Source organism: Diabrotica virgifera, chromosome 2 (genome assembly GCF_917563875.1).
Source record: "Diabrotica virgifera virgifera chromosome 2, PGI_DIABVI_V3a".
Taxonomy (NCBI): Eukaryota; Metazoa; Arthropoda; class Insecta; order Coleoptera; family Chrysomelidae; genus Diabrotica; species Diabrotica virgifera.
The window spans coordinates 125373885-125388015 of record NC_065444.1 but is presented as its reverse complement, the minus strand read 5'-3'; the positions used below and the strand labels follow the sequence as shown (position 1 = coordinate 125388015).

At 30.5% G+C, this 14131-nt stretch overlaps 1 protein-coding gene across 1 annotated transcript in view; it reads right to left on the bottom strand.

The window, feature by feature from the left end:
* LOC114324638 (formin-like protein) overlaps window positions 1-14131 on the bottom strand; it is a 384693-nt gene that overhangs the window by 76787 nt on the left and 293775 nt on the right. Inside the window, exon 4 of the mRNA XM_028272506.2 lies at window positions 11250-11329. Coding sequence (XP_028128307.1) covers window positions 11250-11329 — 80 coding nt within the window. The remainder of the gene's footprint in view (window positions 1-11249; window positions 11330-14131) is intronic.

The following is a 14131-nucleotide window of genomic DNA, read 5'->3' as shown; positions in this document are numbered from 1 at the left end:
ATCGATGAAATGAAGAAACTCTGGCTGTCAAAAGCCTAAGAAATTTCGTAAATCTGTTATAAAAGTTCTTACTTCAGTTTTTGGATTTAGACAGGATTGCGACCGAGTAATCTGATTAATTTTCTGGATAAGGGTATTACTGGTTCGAATTACAATCGTAATACTTGAACATATCATTTGTCAAGTGAAAAAAAATCTGAAAGATTATAAATTTCCTTCTAACGAAAAGTTGATCTTGAGACAGTTGAGACCTAGTTTGCAGAGCAAAAAATTGCTTAAAATTTTTTTAACTGTATAAAATACTTTGACATTCAAATTTTGTTTGCTTCTATAGTAGGATAAGAATTTTTCAATACATACTCGTATATTCATATTGTGACTGACCATGAATCTGTATATTTTAAAATGGATAAAATAAATTCACAAGCAGATTAAACTCTCAGTATCTGAATGCTTTTTGATTTTTTAAGCAGCACAATGAGCACAAGTATTAATTTTATAATTATTATTGTGTCCTTTTATCAAAAAATCACCTTTAAGACATTTAAGAGAGTATGTATGTTCAAACAAGTCAAATCTATACAAACTGCTCTGTAGCTCTCATGTAGCTCCGCAATTTTGCTTTTTATTAAATTTGATTGTTTAATCGCAGATGTTGATTGTTTAATCATTTATGTTGTTTTTATTCGATGCTCTTCGCTTAAAAGGTATTTAAAACCATTACATATAATAATTTTGCAAATATATGACCCAAAATAATGGCAAAATTTACTACTAATAATTAAAGTTACAGGGAAATAATTTTATAGTTCTTGTAACAATACTTCTTTCAGTTGTGTAAATGAAATATAGTTAAACTTAATAATAATTAAAGTTATTACGTTCTGGCTTTTATGTAATTTTACACTGCGTTCACTTGGCAGTTAGTTCACTTGGGATTGCGTTTTATAGATATTTAACTGCAAATAATTTAAATAGCACTATGTAAATATGATCTTAAATAATAGCCTACACACATCCCGACCTGACCACCTGACACGACATAACTCCCCGACAAGACGTTAATAGCCAACTGCCTAGCGCATTATCTTGAACTGCAGCCTAGTAGTCGAGGAAATGAAGCTGAAAAAATGACAAAACCTCGCAATTTTTTCGTCCAGCATCGATTTGAACAAAAATTTGGGATTAGGCTCATTACACCCTCTAGTTCATTTTCTATATTGAGCCGTTGTACGCTTTTGGTTTTGTAAGGGTGAAAACTACCCCTAGTTGTAAAAAATTATAAAATAACATTTTGAACTTTAATATTGTCAACATTTGGTTCTTATTAGTTACATAATGAATGTTTTATGCTTTAAGATATACTATCATAATATTTCGACCCTTAAAACCACCCTTAAAACCACCCTTGTTGGAGCTATATATAAGAAATTTACTTATTCTAAAAGAATAATTTCGGCTTGCATCGATTTACATAAAAATTTGGGATTAGGATCATCTCACCCTGTACTTCATATTCTATATCATGCTTAAGGGCGTTGATTATTGTTAGGGGTGTAAACAACCCCTTATTGATAAAAATTATATAAAGACATTGTATACTTTAATATGGGTAAAATTTGGTTTTGATTGGTTAAATAATGATTGTTATATACTTTAGGATATAATATCATAATATTTCAACCCAGGTCTATACAGAAAAAAAAAGTAGAATTAAAGAATTACAAAAACATTTATTTACACAAAAATACGAATTTACAAATACATATGTACAAATACAAATAGTTTTTTAGTCATCTTCCAGTATACGAACCGGTTCTGTGGTATTGTCCTTTTCATGAGCATTTTTCAGTGCGTAACAAATGATAGGAAAAAGGGTAAGTCCGTGATAATACACATTTATGACATTTATTCTAACATGACATTTTAGTTAAATCTGACAGTTGTCACATTTTATTTTCAATTTGGAATAAAAACAAATCAAATGTGTTTCTTGCATTTATAAAATGGTATTTTCTTTGATTTGTATAGTCTTATAAATTATACAGATTATATTTGTAATATTATTATCTAATTAAAAAAAAATTATTTTTTTTATTATGGCGCCATCTATCGACAACTAGAATAACTAGAGTAAATGTTGTAAATGTCTGTAATCACGGGCGTGCCTTTTTTTCTGTCACATACAATTTAATGCGTTAGAAAGAAATCGAAAAACTGTGACGCACTGAAAGATGATCATGAGAAAAAGAATACCTATTATACATACATTGAAAATTATCCATAAGCGGACTTTTCGAATTTTTTGAAAAAAAAAATTCGTTTTATAAACATAGCTCCTTCATTTTTGGCGGTGAAAAGATTGTTCAAAAATGACTTTGTAGGATTTTTGAAGAGTTATAAGTAGACTTAGGCAAATATGCAAATAAAAAGGTATGAAATATGCGCATAAATATGCAGTATTTTACCCAAAAATATGCACGTTTATCTAGAAAATATGCATGTACATAAAAAAAAATATTTACAGTATTTTTTATTTACAAACATATTTACAATATCTCCACATGGTGTATTAATTAACATGTATATATTTTACTAACTAAGCTAATTAATTAAATATTTAAGTATTTAAGTATTTTAACAAATAAATAATTGATATTATTTCGAATTGTGGTAACAATAAATAATTAACAACTGTTGTTCAAAATTGTCTAACAAATACTGATAGGCTTCTATCTGATTACATAGAAAAACGTCTTTCGATATTAACTGATGTAATTGGGGCATTGTTAAAATTTACGATAATACTTGGTTCTAAATTAAGTGCTTCGAAAAATGTCCCAGCTAGTAATTGGACCACTTGAGAAAGAATCTGGTAATAACCACTGTTTTTTTTTCATGGTTCCTTTAAATTTTTGAAAAATTTCCTATCCAATATGTATTACTTTTAACGTTTCAAAACAATGATTTTTTTAACGTTTTGAAACAATGATTCAAATTCTTTTATTTAAAATATACTGTCTAACAATGATAATTATTTGGAGGATTCTAATTGAGTAATAGTTTTCTGAACAAAACTATAGTTTGATTTTATGAATGACACCACGACACTGAACTGTCTATTTGTGGCATTTTCAAAGCACAATAATTATTCACAATTACGAAGACACGTGTTCACGGCTTATTTTACATACAACAAAAACCGAAATGGGCCGTCAAAATAAAAATTTTTACCTAGAGATATAAACTGGCTGATTTTGGAACCTTTGTAACAAAAACGTGACAAAAGTGTGTACATATAATAAGCCGCTCTTTTATTAGTTACTACATTCAGCTACCCAAAATTTAAATATGTACCAAAAGATTATAAAACAAAATTAAATATTGAGATTTTCAAGCTACTTGTTATAGTAATATAAAAATATATGTATAGTTAAAACCAAAATTTAAAATTATATGCACTTTATGCACACTTATATAAAGATATGTAAAATTGGAAATTTTTGCATTTTTTATGCATTATATGCAAAATATGCAATTTGCATATTTGCCTAAATCTAGTTATAAGACTGTGTAAACTAAATTCCGTATGATCCCTCAGTTTTTAATTAGGGTGGGTTTAAAGGGCTCCACTAAGGGGATGTTTGCTCGTAAATAGAGGTTTTAAACAGCTATATCTCGCTAACTGTTCACTGTAATGAAAATCTATATTAATTCCCTTCTGGAAGGAAAGAAGGTAATCTATCATTTTTTTCGTATTTCCAGTATTTTCGGATATATTTTGAAGTAAAAGGTGAAAAATGGGATATTCCAAAAAATTAATTTTTCTTTAAACTCCAATTTTTCTAAAATTAGGCCTTTTAAATAGGTCAAACTTCTTGGGTGTATTGATAATACAAAAATAAAAGGAATTACAGAAAGGTGAAGACCAATTTTTAATAAGGAGAGTAGTTAGGGGGTTGTTTTCACTGATTTCTTCATAGAGAAAAGCGGGTACCGACCTTTTTTTGATCATAAGTCGCTTACTTTTCAGACTAGAAACTTTTTATTATTTTTTTTTGAAAGGCCTAACTGTATACTTGAAAAAATATTATTTAAGTTTTCCTCGAAAAATGCAAAGTTTTTCCGTTATTTTACTTTGAATATTTCAAATTATGCATTTGACGAAAAAAGCTAACTTTTAACATACCGTATCTCGGTTTGTATTGGTCTTAGCGATATTACAGGAAAATAATTTGGTTTGTGTTACTAAAAGATACAATTTTGATATCTACAGTTTTTTGATTAAATGCATATTTTTCGAGGTATTCTCAAAAAACCCTCTAAAAAAGTCGATTTTTTCATCGAAAAACTGTTACTTTCAAGCGCGAATACGTCGAAAAATATTAGTTTTACGAAGAAAATGTAAAAAACATTTTTTTCTTATAATCACTTTTTACATCGATTTACATAATTAAAATGTAATAAAAAATTACCGCCCCCGAGATGGGGTGGCAACCACCCCCAAGGTTTTAGCGTACAGCGGCATGATATAGAAAATGATCCTTGGACTATTCCCTACCTTCTGTGAAAATTTCAAATCCATGCTGGACGAAAAAATTGCGAGCCAAAATGCTTCATTTCCTCGACTATAGGTGTAATGTTTTATTCCGCATACCAATATTAGTTTTAGTGTAAGCAAATTGGTTTTTTTATTTATAATTTTAAACTTGTGCATTTGTATGTTAATGAATACGGAAATAACGAAATAAACAACGTATTACCAATATAGTAAATGGTATACGTAAAATTATTATTTTACTTACATTTTTTCTAAACATAATGTGGATAATCCGTATTTTTTAATTTCTAACGTCATAATTGGGAGTACAAAAAATGCAAATGTTAAAATATTCAGCACAGGTAGTAAATTCTCATAGTTAACACGTACCTAATTGTGTGTAAATGGATTATTAAAATTTATAGCCCGGTCACCCCGACCCAAAGGTTCCAAATATTAACTCCACAAATACAGTAAAACCTGCCATATCCGGATCAATGTGGCGACCGACCGATCCGGATATGAAAAAATCCGGATATCAATACCGCTTCTGTGACCACTTCTTTTATAGTCTCTGAAGCGTTTTCTCCTTCATACATTCCAGTAATCAACGCCGTCAATAACTTTCGTCGATAGACACGTTTTATAGATTCTATAATACATTAATTAGCCATCTTTTAGTTCTTTAGGTCGGGATGAGAGGCTGCTTTGTCCAACAGCAGGACTGACTTTCTCGGTAGATCCGGACGTCAGAACCGTCCGGATATGGGGAGGTCCGGATATGACAGGTCCGGATATGGCAGGTTCTACTGTACTCTAAAAATGGAAGAAGCGCTAGAAAGTCCATGGTTTTATTATTAAAACCAGCCTTTTTGAGAATACAATTTTTTTTTAGTTTTTTTTTAAGTTTTTACAATTATTGTCTCAAACGTAGAGAAAAACAATAACGATATAATTAATGATGTCATGAATTGTACATAATATGATTTCAGTTCATTTCCCGACTATCTACGATTTCATTTTGAATATTTTATGTAGCTGTATATTTCCATTCCTAATATTTGTATTAGATCTTCTTAGTACTATCGTATATTTTTTACTACAAATGCCATAAAAATTATGGGCCTGGACCCCGCGTACCAAAAAAAAGTTTATAGCAAGCTGAAAATTTCTTGATAACTTAGCAGTACCTAGTCGGACAAACTTTGATGTATGGGAACACTGGAGCAAGGGAAGTTTTAATTGTGGAACTTGTCATCCTGGTTTATGATTGTGAAAAATAGCAGGTTGTTTTTAAATTTATTCAATAGCAAACTTTATATAATAGATGAAAAAATCTTTGTCCGACAAATATGTTGGGCATTTTAGTAAGTCCGACACGTAGAACATGTCAAATGACAGGAATTATATTGGCGGAAAATAGCAGCCTGAATTGTGCATGAGAGTTAAATAAAATAGTGCGGCAGAATCGTGCAAATATTGTAAGAATTGTGCATTTAATGATAGAAGCATATAATTTGGACCACATATACTACACATATAAAGGTTCAAAATTAGATACGAGGCCATCTCAGATTTTAAATTTTGGAAAATTAAAGCTGGTGTGAAATAATGAGGATGTAAGAGGGTGAGGTACAAATGAATATTAAGGAGTTAAAGTAAGATGTTGCTTATCGACAATTGGGAGTGAAATAGATGTATGTGGTCGTCATGAATGGTGTAGCAGAGAAGAGGAAATTGTATCTGATGTGGTTTATGAAAAAAGTTGACGGTGTAGGGGTTGAAAATCTCGGTTAAATGACACATGGCGATTGACACAGTTAGGACTTCTCTGCTTCTCTTTAACTATTTCTAAGTCTTCATACAGGTCCAATTTTAGGTCCTCTTCTCTGCTACACCATTCATGACGACCACATACATCTATTTCACTCCCAATTGTCGATAAGCAACATCTTACTTTAACTCCTTAATATTCATTTGTACCTCACCCTCTTACATCCTCATTATTTCACACCAGCTTTAATTTTCCAAAATTTAGCTCCTACATCACATATACAACCACATCCATCAGAATTGAGTCTCATTCCAGCCACCTGTCTTCTTAGCCTCATCTCATAGCTTATAGATTAGATAACTATTATTTCATAACAACACACTACACATCTTCCATGGTCCAATATCACAACATACTTTGTCAGACTTCTCACACCGTCCTACTCCCCCCCGTACTTTACAACCATTTCATTTTTAACCAATTTGATGTCAGGTCTCTGGAGGACTCAGTTTCATCAAGTTACTTTAGTCTCATTTTCAGATAAAAATCAGATAAAAACAAAACAGTATTTTTACAATTATCATATCACTTTTTCTATCATTATACAATTTATGTGGGGTCGACTACCAAGAAAGTTATCAGTCATTAAACAATTATCATTTCATCAATACTCTTAAAATCGTACACATAATATGTACACATAACATACTATTTTGTGTTCCTAGTATAAGACCTTTACCATTATTTGTCTAATCGTATTGACAATTTTATACCACCAATACAACACCTATTGGTATTGTTGACTGCATAACTTCCTGTAACGTAAACATTTCATTTCCCTATTTTGAATACTTAATTAATGCATTATTTTTAGAATAAAATCTTTCATATTTTGTGAACATCTTTTATTTTTACTATTTGTAAATTTGATACTGTTTTTTATCTTAAAACATTTAAATTAATCTTTAATGTTGTGGCTGAAGTAACATTACAACTAGGTTACATTGACAGTTCTTGATGTCATTTTGGGTTGCTCTTGAATTCATTTGTCAGTTGGCCATTGAAATCCAATATGTGAGGTTTTCTCCAAAAAAAGTTCCAACCACGTGGAGAGAGTCCTGTGTTGCCCTGGGTAACATCCAGGTTTATCTATACCATCCAATGAATTTTATATAAATATGTAAAACATCCTTATTATTTACATTTAAAGGGTTTTTACCCGATACATTTTGGTGGCTCAGGCATGCAAATTTTGTAAGTATGACCTCTTGTTCTTGAAAACCTCTGTCAATTTTAACTTTTATCTCATTTAATTACCTAGGTTATACTTAATTTTAGGGCTTTTAAACACTGATGATGGATTCCTTAATCCGAAAACGTTTTGTATTGTGACCCTTATTTAGGGTATTTTAATATATACCTTTTACAAGAAACTTGGTATTTTTGTGATTTATGGTATACAGCCAGCTACAGGAAGTTTATTTTCCTCCTGGATTTTATTTATGTTAATTACCATGTAATAAATGCATAACTGATCTTCACATGTACCTATGTGTGGCAGATTCATGCAAATATTATAAGAATTATTGTGCAGTTAATCGTAGAAGCATATAATTTGGACCACATATACTACACATACAAAGGTTCAAATTTAGCTATGAGATCATCTCAGATTTTGCCTTTTATAAAAAAAGGCGGGCATTCAAAATGGCGACTATACATATGTGACTAATAGCACGATAACTTTTGAACGAAAAGTCCGATTTCAACCAAATTTGGTATATAGGTTCTTTTTTTGATGTATAAGATCGAGCTCTTAAACCAGAAGAATCGGTTTACCAGAAGTTGTGTTTTTCCTGATCTTTTTGTAAAAATATGTTGTTTATTTTTTCAATTCTTTCACCCTGTATATATTAATTTTTCAAAAAGGTGATACCGGCGTTGAAAAAAGCGTAAAAATATTTTTTAGGAAATATGTTGAACTCTTTAGTTATATTAATTACCATTTAATAAATGCATAACGTATCTTCACATGTAGGTACCTATGTGCGGTAGATTCGTGCAAATTATAATATAAGAAATATTGTGCATTTAATGGTAGAAGCATATAATTTAGACCACACATACTACACATACAAAGATTCAAATTTAGATATTAGGCCATCTCAGATTTTGTCTTTCACAAAAATGGCGGGCATTCAAAATTAATCTGCCGCCCATAGGTACATGTGAACATACGTTATGCATTTATTAAATGGCAATTAACATAACTAAAAAGTTCAAAATATTTCCTAAAAAATATGTTTACATTCTTTACAATGGCGGTATTACCTTTTTGAAAAATTTATATATACCTACAGGGCACAGGGTGAAAAAATTTAAAAAGAAACAACATATTTTTACGTCAAAAAACAGTAAAAACACAACTTCTGGTAAACCGATTCTTCCGGTTCAAGACCTCGATCTTATTCATCATAAAAAGAACCTATATACCAAATTTGGTTGAAATTTGACGTCTCGTTCAAAAGTTATCGTGCTATTAGTCACATATGTACAGGCGCCATTTTGAATGGCCGCCAGTTTTGTAAAAGGCAAAATTTGAGATGGGCTCATATCTAAATTTGAACCATTATACATATGTGTAGTATATGTGGTCCAAATTATATACCTCTATCATTAAACGCACAGTTGTTTCACATATCGGCTGCACTAAAAGGGTAACAAATCAATTGAAAGTTGTGTTCGACAAAATGCATGAGACGTTTTCGTAGTCTGACGTTCGAAACCTGTAACCTGTTCCACAATCAAAACTTCCCTTGTTCCAGTGTTCGCTTACATCAAAGTTTGTCCGACTAGACACCGTTAAGCTCTTAACAAATTTTCTGCTTGCTACTAATCAACTTTGTTTTAGTACGCGGGATCCAGGCCATTATCTTTGGAATTATTTATTTAATATTTATATAGGTAAATATGGTGAATTGACTTTTGTATTATATCCAATGTTAATAGTAATAATTGGAAAAGACTGTAAGACTTGTACATAGTTCTAAGTAGGTCAAAACGGCAAACAAATGTATGTTCTCAAAAAAATTGATAGTGTGTAAAAAATGTTTTATTATCAGCTAAGTACTTTCAACACATAACGTGCCATCATCAAAGCTTCGTCCTCTTATAAAACCTTCATAGAAGAGCAATTTGCTAAACTACACAATAAAAAACATAAATTCTGGGCAAAAGCCACAGATATTGGGTATAACAACCCCTTAAAATGAATAAATTCACATCTAATTTCTTTTTTATTTTAAAAAGACAACATGGCTGAGTCAAACCATTTTGAACCCACGTGAACAGCTGAGGAATGTCTTTTTAAAATAAAAAAGAAATTAGATGTGAATTTATTCATTTTAAGGGGTTGTTATACCCAATATCTGTGGCTCTTGACAAGAATCTATGTTTTTATTGTGTCGTTTAGCAATTGCTCTTCTATGAAGGTTTTATAAGAGGACGAAGCTCTGATGATGGCACGTTATGTGTTGAAAGTACATACTTAGCTGATAATAAAACATTTTTTACACACTATCAATTTTTTTACGAACATACATTTGTTTGCCTATAGCAGGGGTGGCCAAACTGTGGCTCGCGAGCCACATGTGGCTCTTTGAAGGATTATTTGTGGCTCTCAATAAATAATATCCTGAATTACTTTCAATTTTTGTGTTTCAAAATGTCTTAAATTACTAACAACAAATTTAAATAACTAAGTGTAACATTAGGACTTAGACAAGGAGACCCCTTCACCGTTGCTATTCAATTTGGCCTTAGAATATGTAATAAGTAAAATATCATATATCCCGTGGACTTACCGGGTCACAAATGAGGAGATCCTTAGAAAAATGGGGAAGAACCGAGAGCTACTACAAGCCATCCTGCAAGGAAAAATAGTTGGAAAGCGAGGTCCAGGAAGAAGAAGAACATCCTGGTTAAAGAACCTCAGAATCTGGTTCAACAAAACATCTGTGCAGCTTTTTCGCGTTGCTACAGATAAAATAAAGATTGTCACGATGATCGCCAACATTCGTCACTGACAGGGGGATTTGCGAATCGAGGATCAAATTACTGGAATTTGATGATGATCTAGATGCAATCCCCCATTCTACAATAGACATGAGAGAGGTGTTTTCACAACTCAAGGAAGAAACAGGTAGTCTGGGCCTTCGAATAAATGGAGATAAGACGAAATACAACTGTATTGGTGACTCTGTATGGTACTGAAAACATCGTAAGACATATAAAAGCTTAGATAAGATGGACAGGTCATGTAGTAAGATCAGAGGAAGACAGAGTGTTAAATACAGTGTTTTTTGAAGATCAGTGTTTTTTTGATTTCGGTAGATCAGTAGGCCGTCCCAGAAAAAGATGGACGGATGATGAAGAATCGAAGTACCCTGAATTAGTAAAGGCGGCTTATAGCATTATTTGAAACAACGATGTGAACCATTTTATTTCACTTTAAAATTCATGAAATCCAAACAGTGAGAGAAAAATTTGATACCTTTTTGCACTTTTTAAATAATTGTTTAGTTGCGGCTCCCGAAAAATTTCAAATTTTGAAAAATGGCTCGGACTATCAAGGAGCTTGGCCACCCCTGGCCCAGTAATAATGGTAACACACGTGATAAGAAAACCACAAAATAATGTAATAAAACTTCAAACTAAGGGGCCGTCCATTAATCACGTGAGGCTCGAAAGGGGATGAGGGGTCCAGAAAAAATCACGAAATGTCACAATACACATGATATAGAGAGTCTTAAACATCAGAGTGTACTACCAAGGGGGAGGGGGTTAAAAAATGCAAAAAAACATCACGCGATTAATGGACGGCCCCTAATCGATAAACTTAACTTTCCTAAATCCACAAATTATTGACAAACTTACTCTATATGATTTGTACGTAACGAAATTTCTAAATCTCTAAGAACTTGCGTTGAAGTTGAATCCACAACCATTTTTCGTTTCTGAAACAAAAAAAAGAATATATTAACCTTTCGCATTATCTATTGAGAATGTTAAAAAATTAAAAATTAGAAAACTAATAAAAAATTACAGCAAAAAGTCAAGTGATTGAGTATTCAATGACTTTTGTATCATAAGATACGAGAAATTCTGTATATAGGCTATTGATTATGCTCAAAATAAGAGAGCTAAAAGGAACTACAACGTTAACGTGGTTTTATTAATTCATATGGCCAATAGACCTCTAGATATGAAAAAACAACGGAGTGCTACCATTTAAAGAGGTGCGTTTTTGAGAAAGGGGTCAATTAGTCACAGGGTGCATTAGGGTGAGTTCTATGCGCTTTTGGTACAAACACGTCTACAGAAAAATTTTACTATCAAAATATCACCTTTTAAAGTCAAAAATATTTTTTTACAAAAATGTATTATTCAAAAAAAGCAAAAAAACACAAAAGAAAGTAAGTTTGTTTTTTGCCCCATAACTTTTTTCCACGGGAATATAGGTATAGCCATTACTTCACAGAAAAAAAAAACAGAAAACTTCTGTTCTTCCTCTTTAAAATGACGTTTGGTAGAAGTCCTTAGGGTTTAAAATTTGCGAAATATGATTTTTCGAAGTTCGCCACTCACAGCATTTTTGGGTCATTTTTCCTATTATTTCGCAAACATTGTACTGTAAGTTTTTTCTACGCAGTTGTTGGTATGCAATATAGTCCAGGGTAATAAGGATTTTCTCTCAAAGATCAGGCAGCTGACTACTGTTTTAGTTATTGTAGACCTACAGAAAGAAAACCTACCTGTTTCCTGCCTAGAGTTCGCGTCCGTTTTTTAATTATTAACAATTTAGTGCAAAAATCGCATTTTTTTCGATTTTTTGCACTCCATTTAAAAGCTAAATATGTAGTTGAAATAAAATTACAAAATTCAGTTTTTTAAAACATTGAAAAATCTTCAAAATGTCGATTTTTGAAAGTTAAAAAGTTAATTTGTTGCTACGCAAACTGCAAAATAAGTAAAAATCGTTATTTGTTAATAACTTTTACTAAAACTAATTTAGAACTTTAGTGTTTCACCCAAAGTTGGGTATTGGCGTACTTAACAAACCTTCAAAATTTGAGACCGATCCATTAATTAGTTTAAGAGTTATTCTATTTGTTTATCCCAGAGACCTTTATTTTGCAATAAGATAAGACAGAAAATAATGAAGATAGGGCAATTCTGAGTATGCCAAATGAAAGTAGAAGAGTGATAGTATCAAAATGTATTAAAGAAAGATAAAAAATAATTAATCTAGTCAAAAATCCTAATGCCAAATTGTTGAAATTTTGTAGTTTAAAAACATTTTGAATAACTTTAAAAATGTTGTCCGTAGAAACAATCTTTTTATATATTCGAAAAGATAGTATTTCAACACGAATTTTCAAATAAAAAAATTTAGCCTCAGTTCATTTGGGACAAAGTTAGTCATGTTTTTTTTTAATTCACAGCTAATTTGTTTATAATAATTAAAGAATCTCATTAATGTCATTTTAAAAAATGGGATTTGTATTTTGTCTTAAAAAATTTGCACCAAGATTGTACCTTCACAGCACCCTCCACGATTTTTCAAAAATGTAGTTCAAACGATTACTAGGGGGAACCTACAAATCCACCGAGTTAAAATACCGAAAAAGCAATTTCAAACGAATATAATTTTCTGTATCTCTGGATCAACTCAATGGATTTTGATCTTTCTTTTTTTAATTTGTATAGTATATAATTTCTACGTACATTACAAATATGCAATTTGTTTTTAAATTTATTAATTAATAAACAGTCTAATTTGTTTAAACAATTCTTGAAAAAATATTGTTTTTATAAAAATCTATTTTTTAATCATAGTATCATTAATGATCATAGCAAAAGTTAAAGTACACTTTAATTATTTATAAATGATTTTTATTAGATAATTATTTATTGAAGATAATTTATTTATTAAAATATACATTAACTTTTTCTATGATTATTAACGATAGTATGATTAAAATCATGGATTTTTGGGAAAAAATTATTTTTTCGAAAATAGTTTAAACAAATTAGACTGTTTATTAATTAATAAGTGTCTAGACAAATTGCATATTTGTAATGTACAGAAAAATTACATACAAATTAAAACAAGAACGATCAAAATATATTCAGTAGATCCCGAGATATAGATAATGATAGTAGTTTTAAGTTGCCTTTTTTAGTTTTTGAACTCGTTCATTTACCACAACTAGTCACCAATTTAACTACATTTTTAAAAATTCGTGTAAAATACCAGCTTTTCTAATATGTAAAATGATTTTTTCTACAGACAATATTTTTAAAGTTATTCTAAATGTTTATAAACTACAAAATTTCACAAATTTGGCATTAGGATTTTTGACTACATTAGATATTTTTTTTATCTTTTTTAGTAAATTTTGATAGCAGCAGTTTTTTACTTTCAATTGGTATACGCAGAATTGCCATATCTTTATTATTTTCTGTCTTATGTTATTGCAAAATAAAGGTCTCTGGGATAAACAATTAATTCTTAAACTAATTAATGGATCGGTCTCAAATTTTGAGGGTTTGTTAAGTATCCCAATACCCAATTTTGGGTGAAACACTATAGTTCTAAGGTAGTTTTAGTAAAGTTATTAACAAATAACGATTTTCACTTATTTTGCAGTATACGTAACAACAAATTAACTTTTTAACTTTAAAAAATCGGCATTTTGAAGGTTTTGTAATGTTATAAAAATTGAATTTTTTAATTTTATGTCAACTATTTAGCT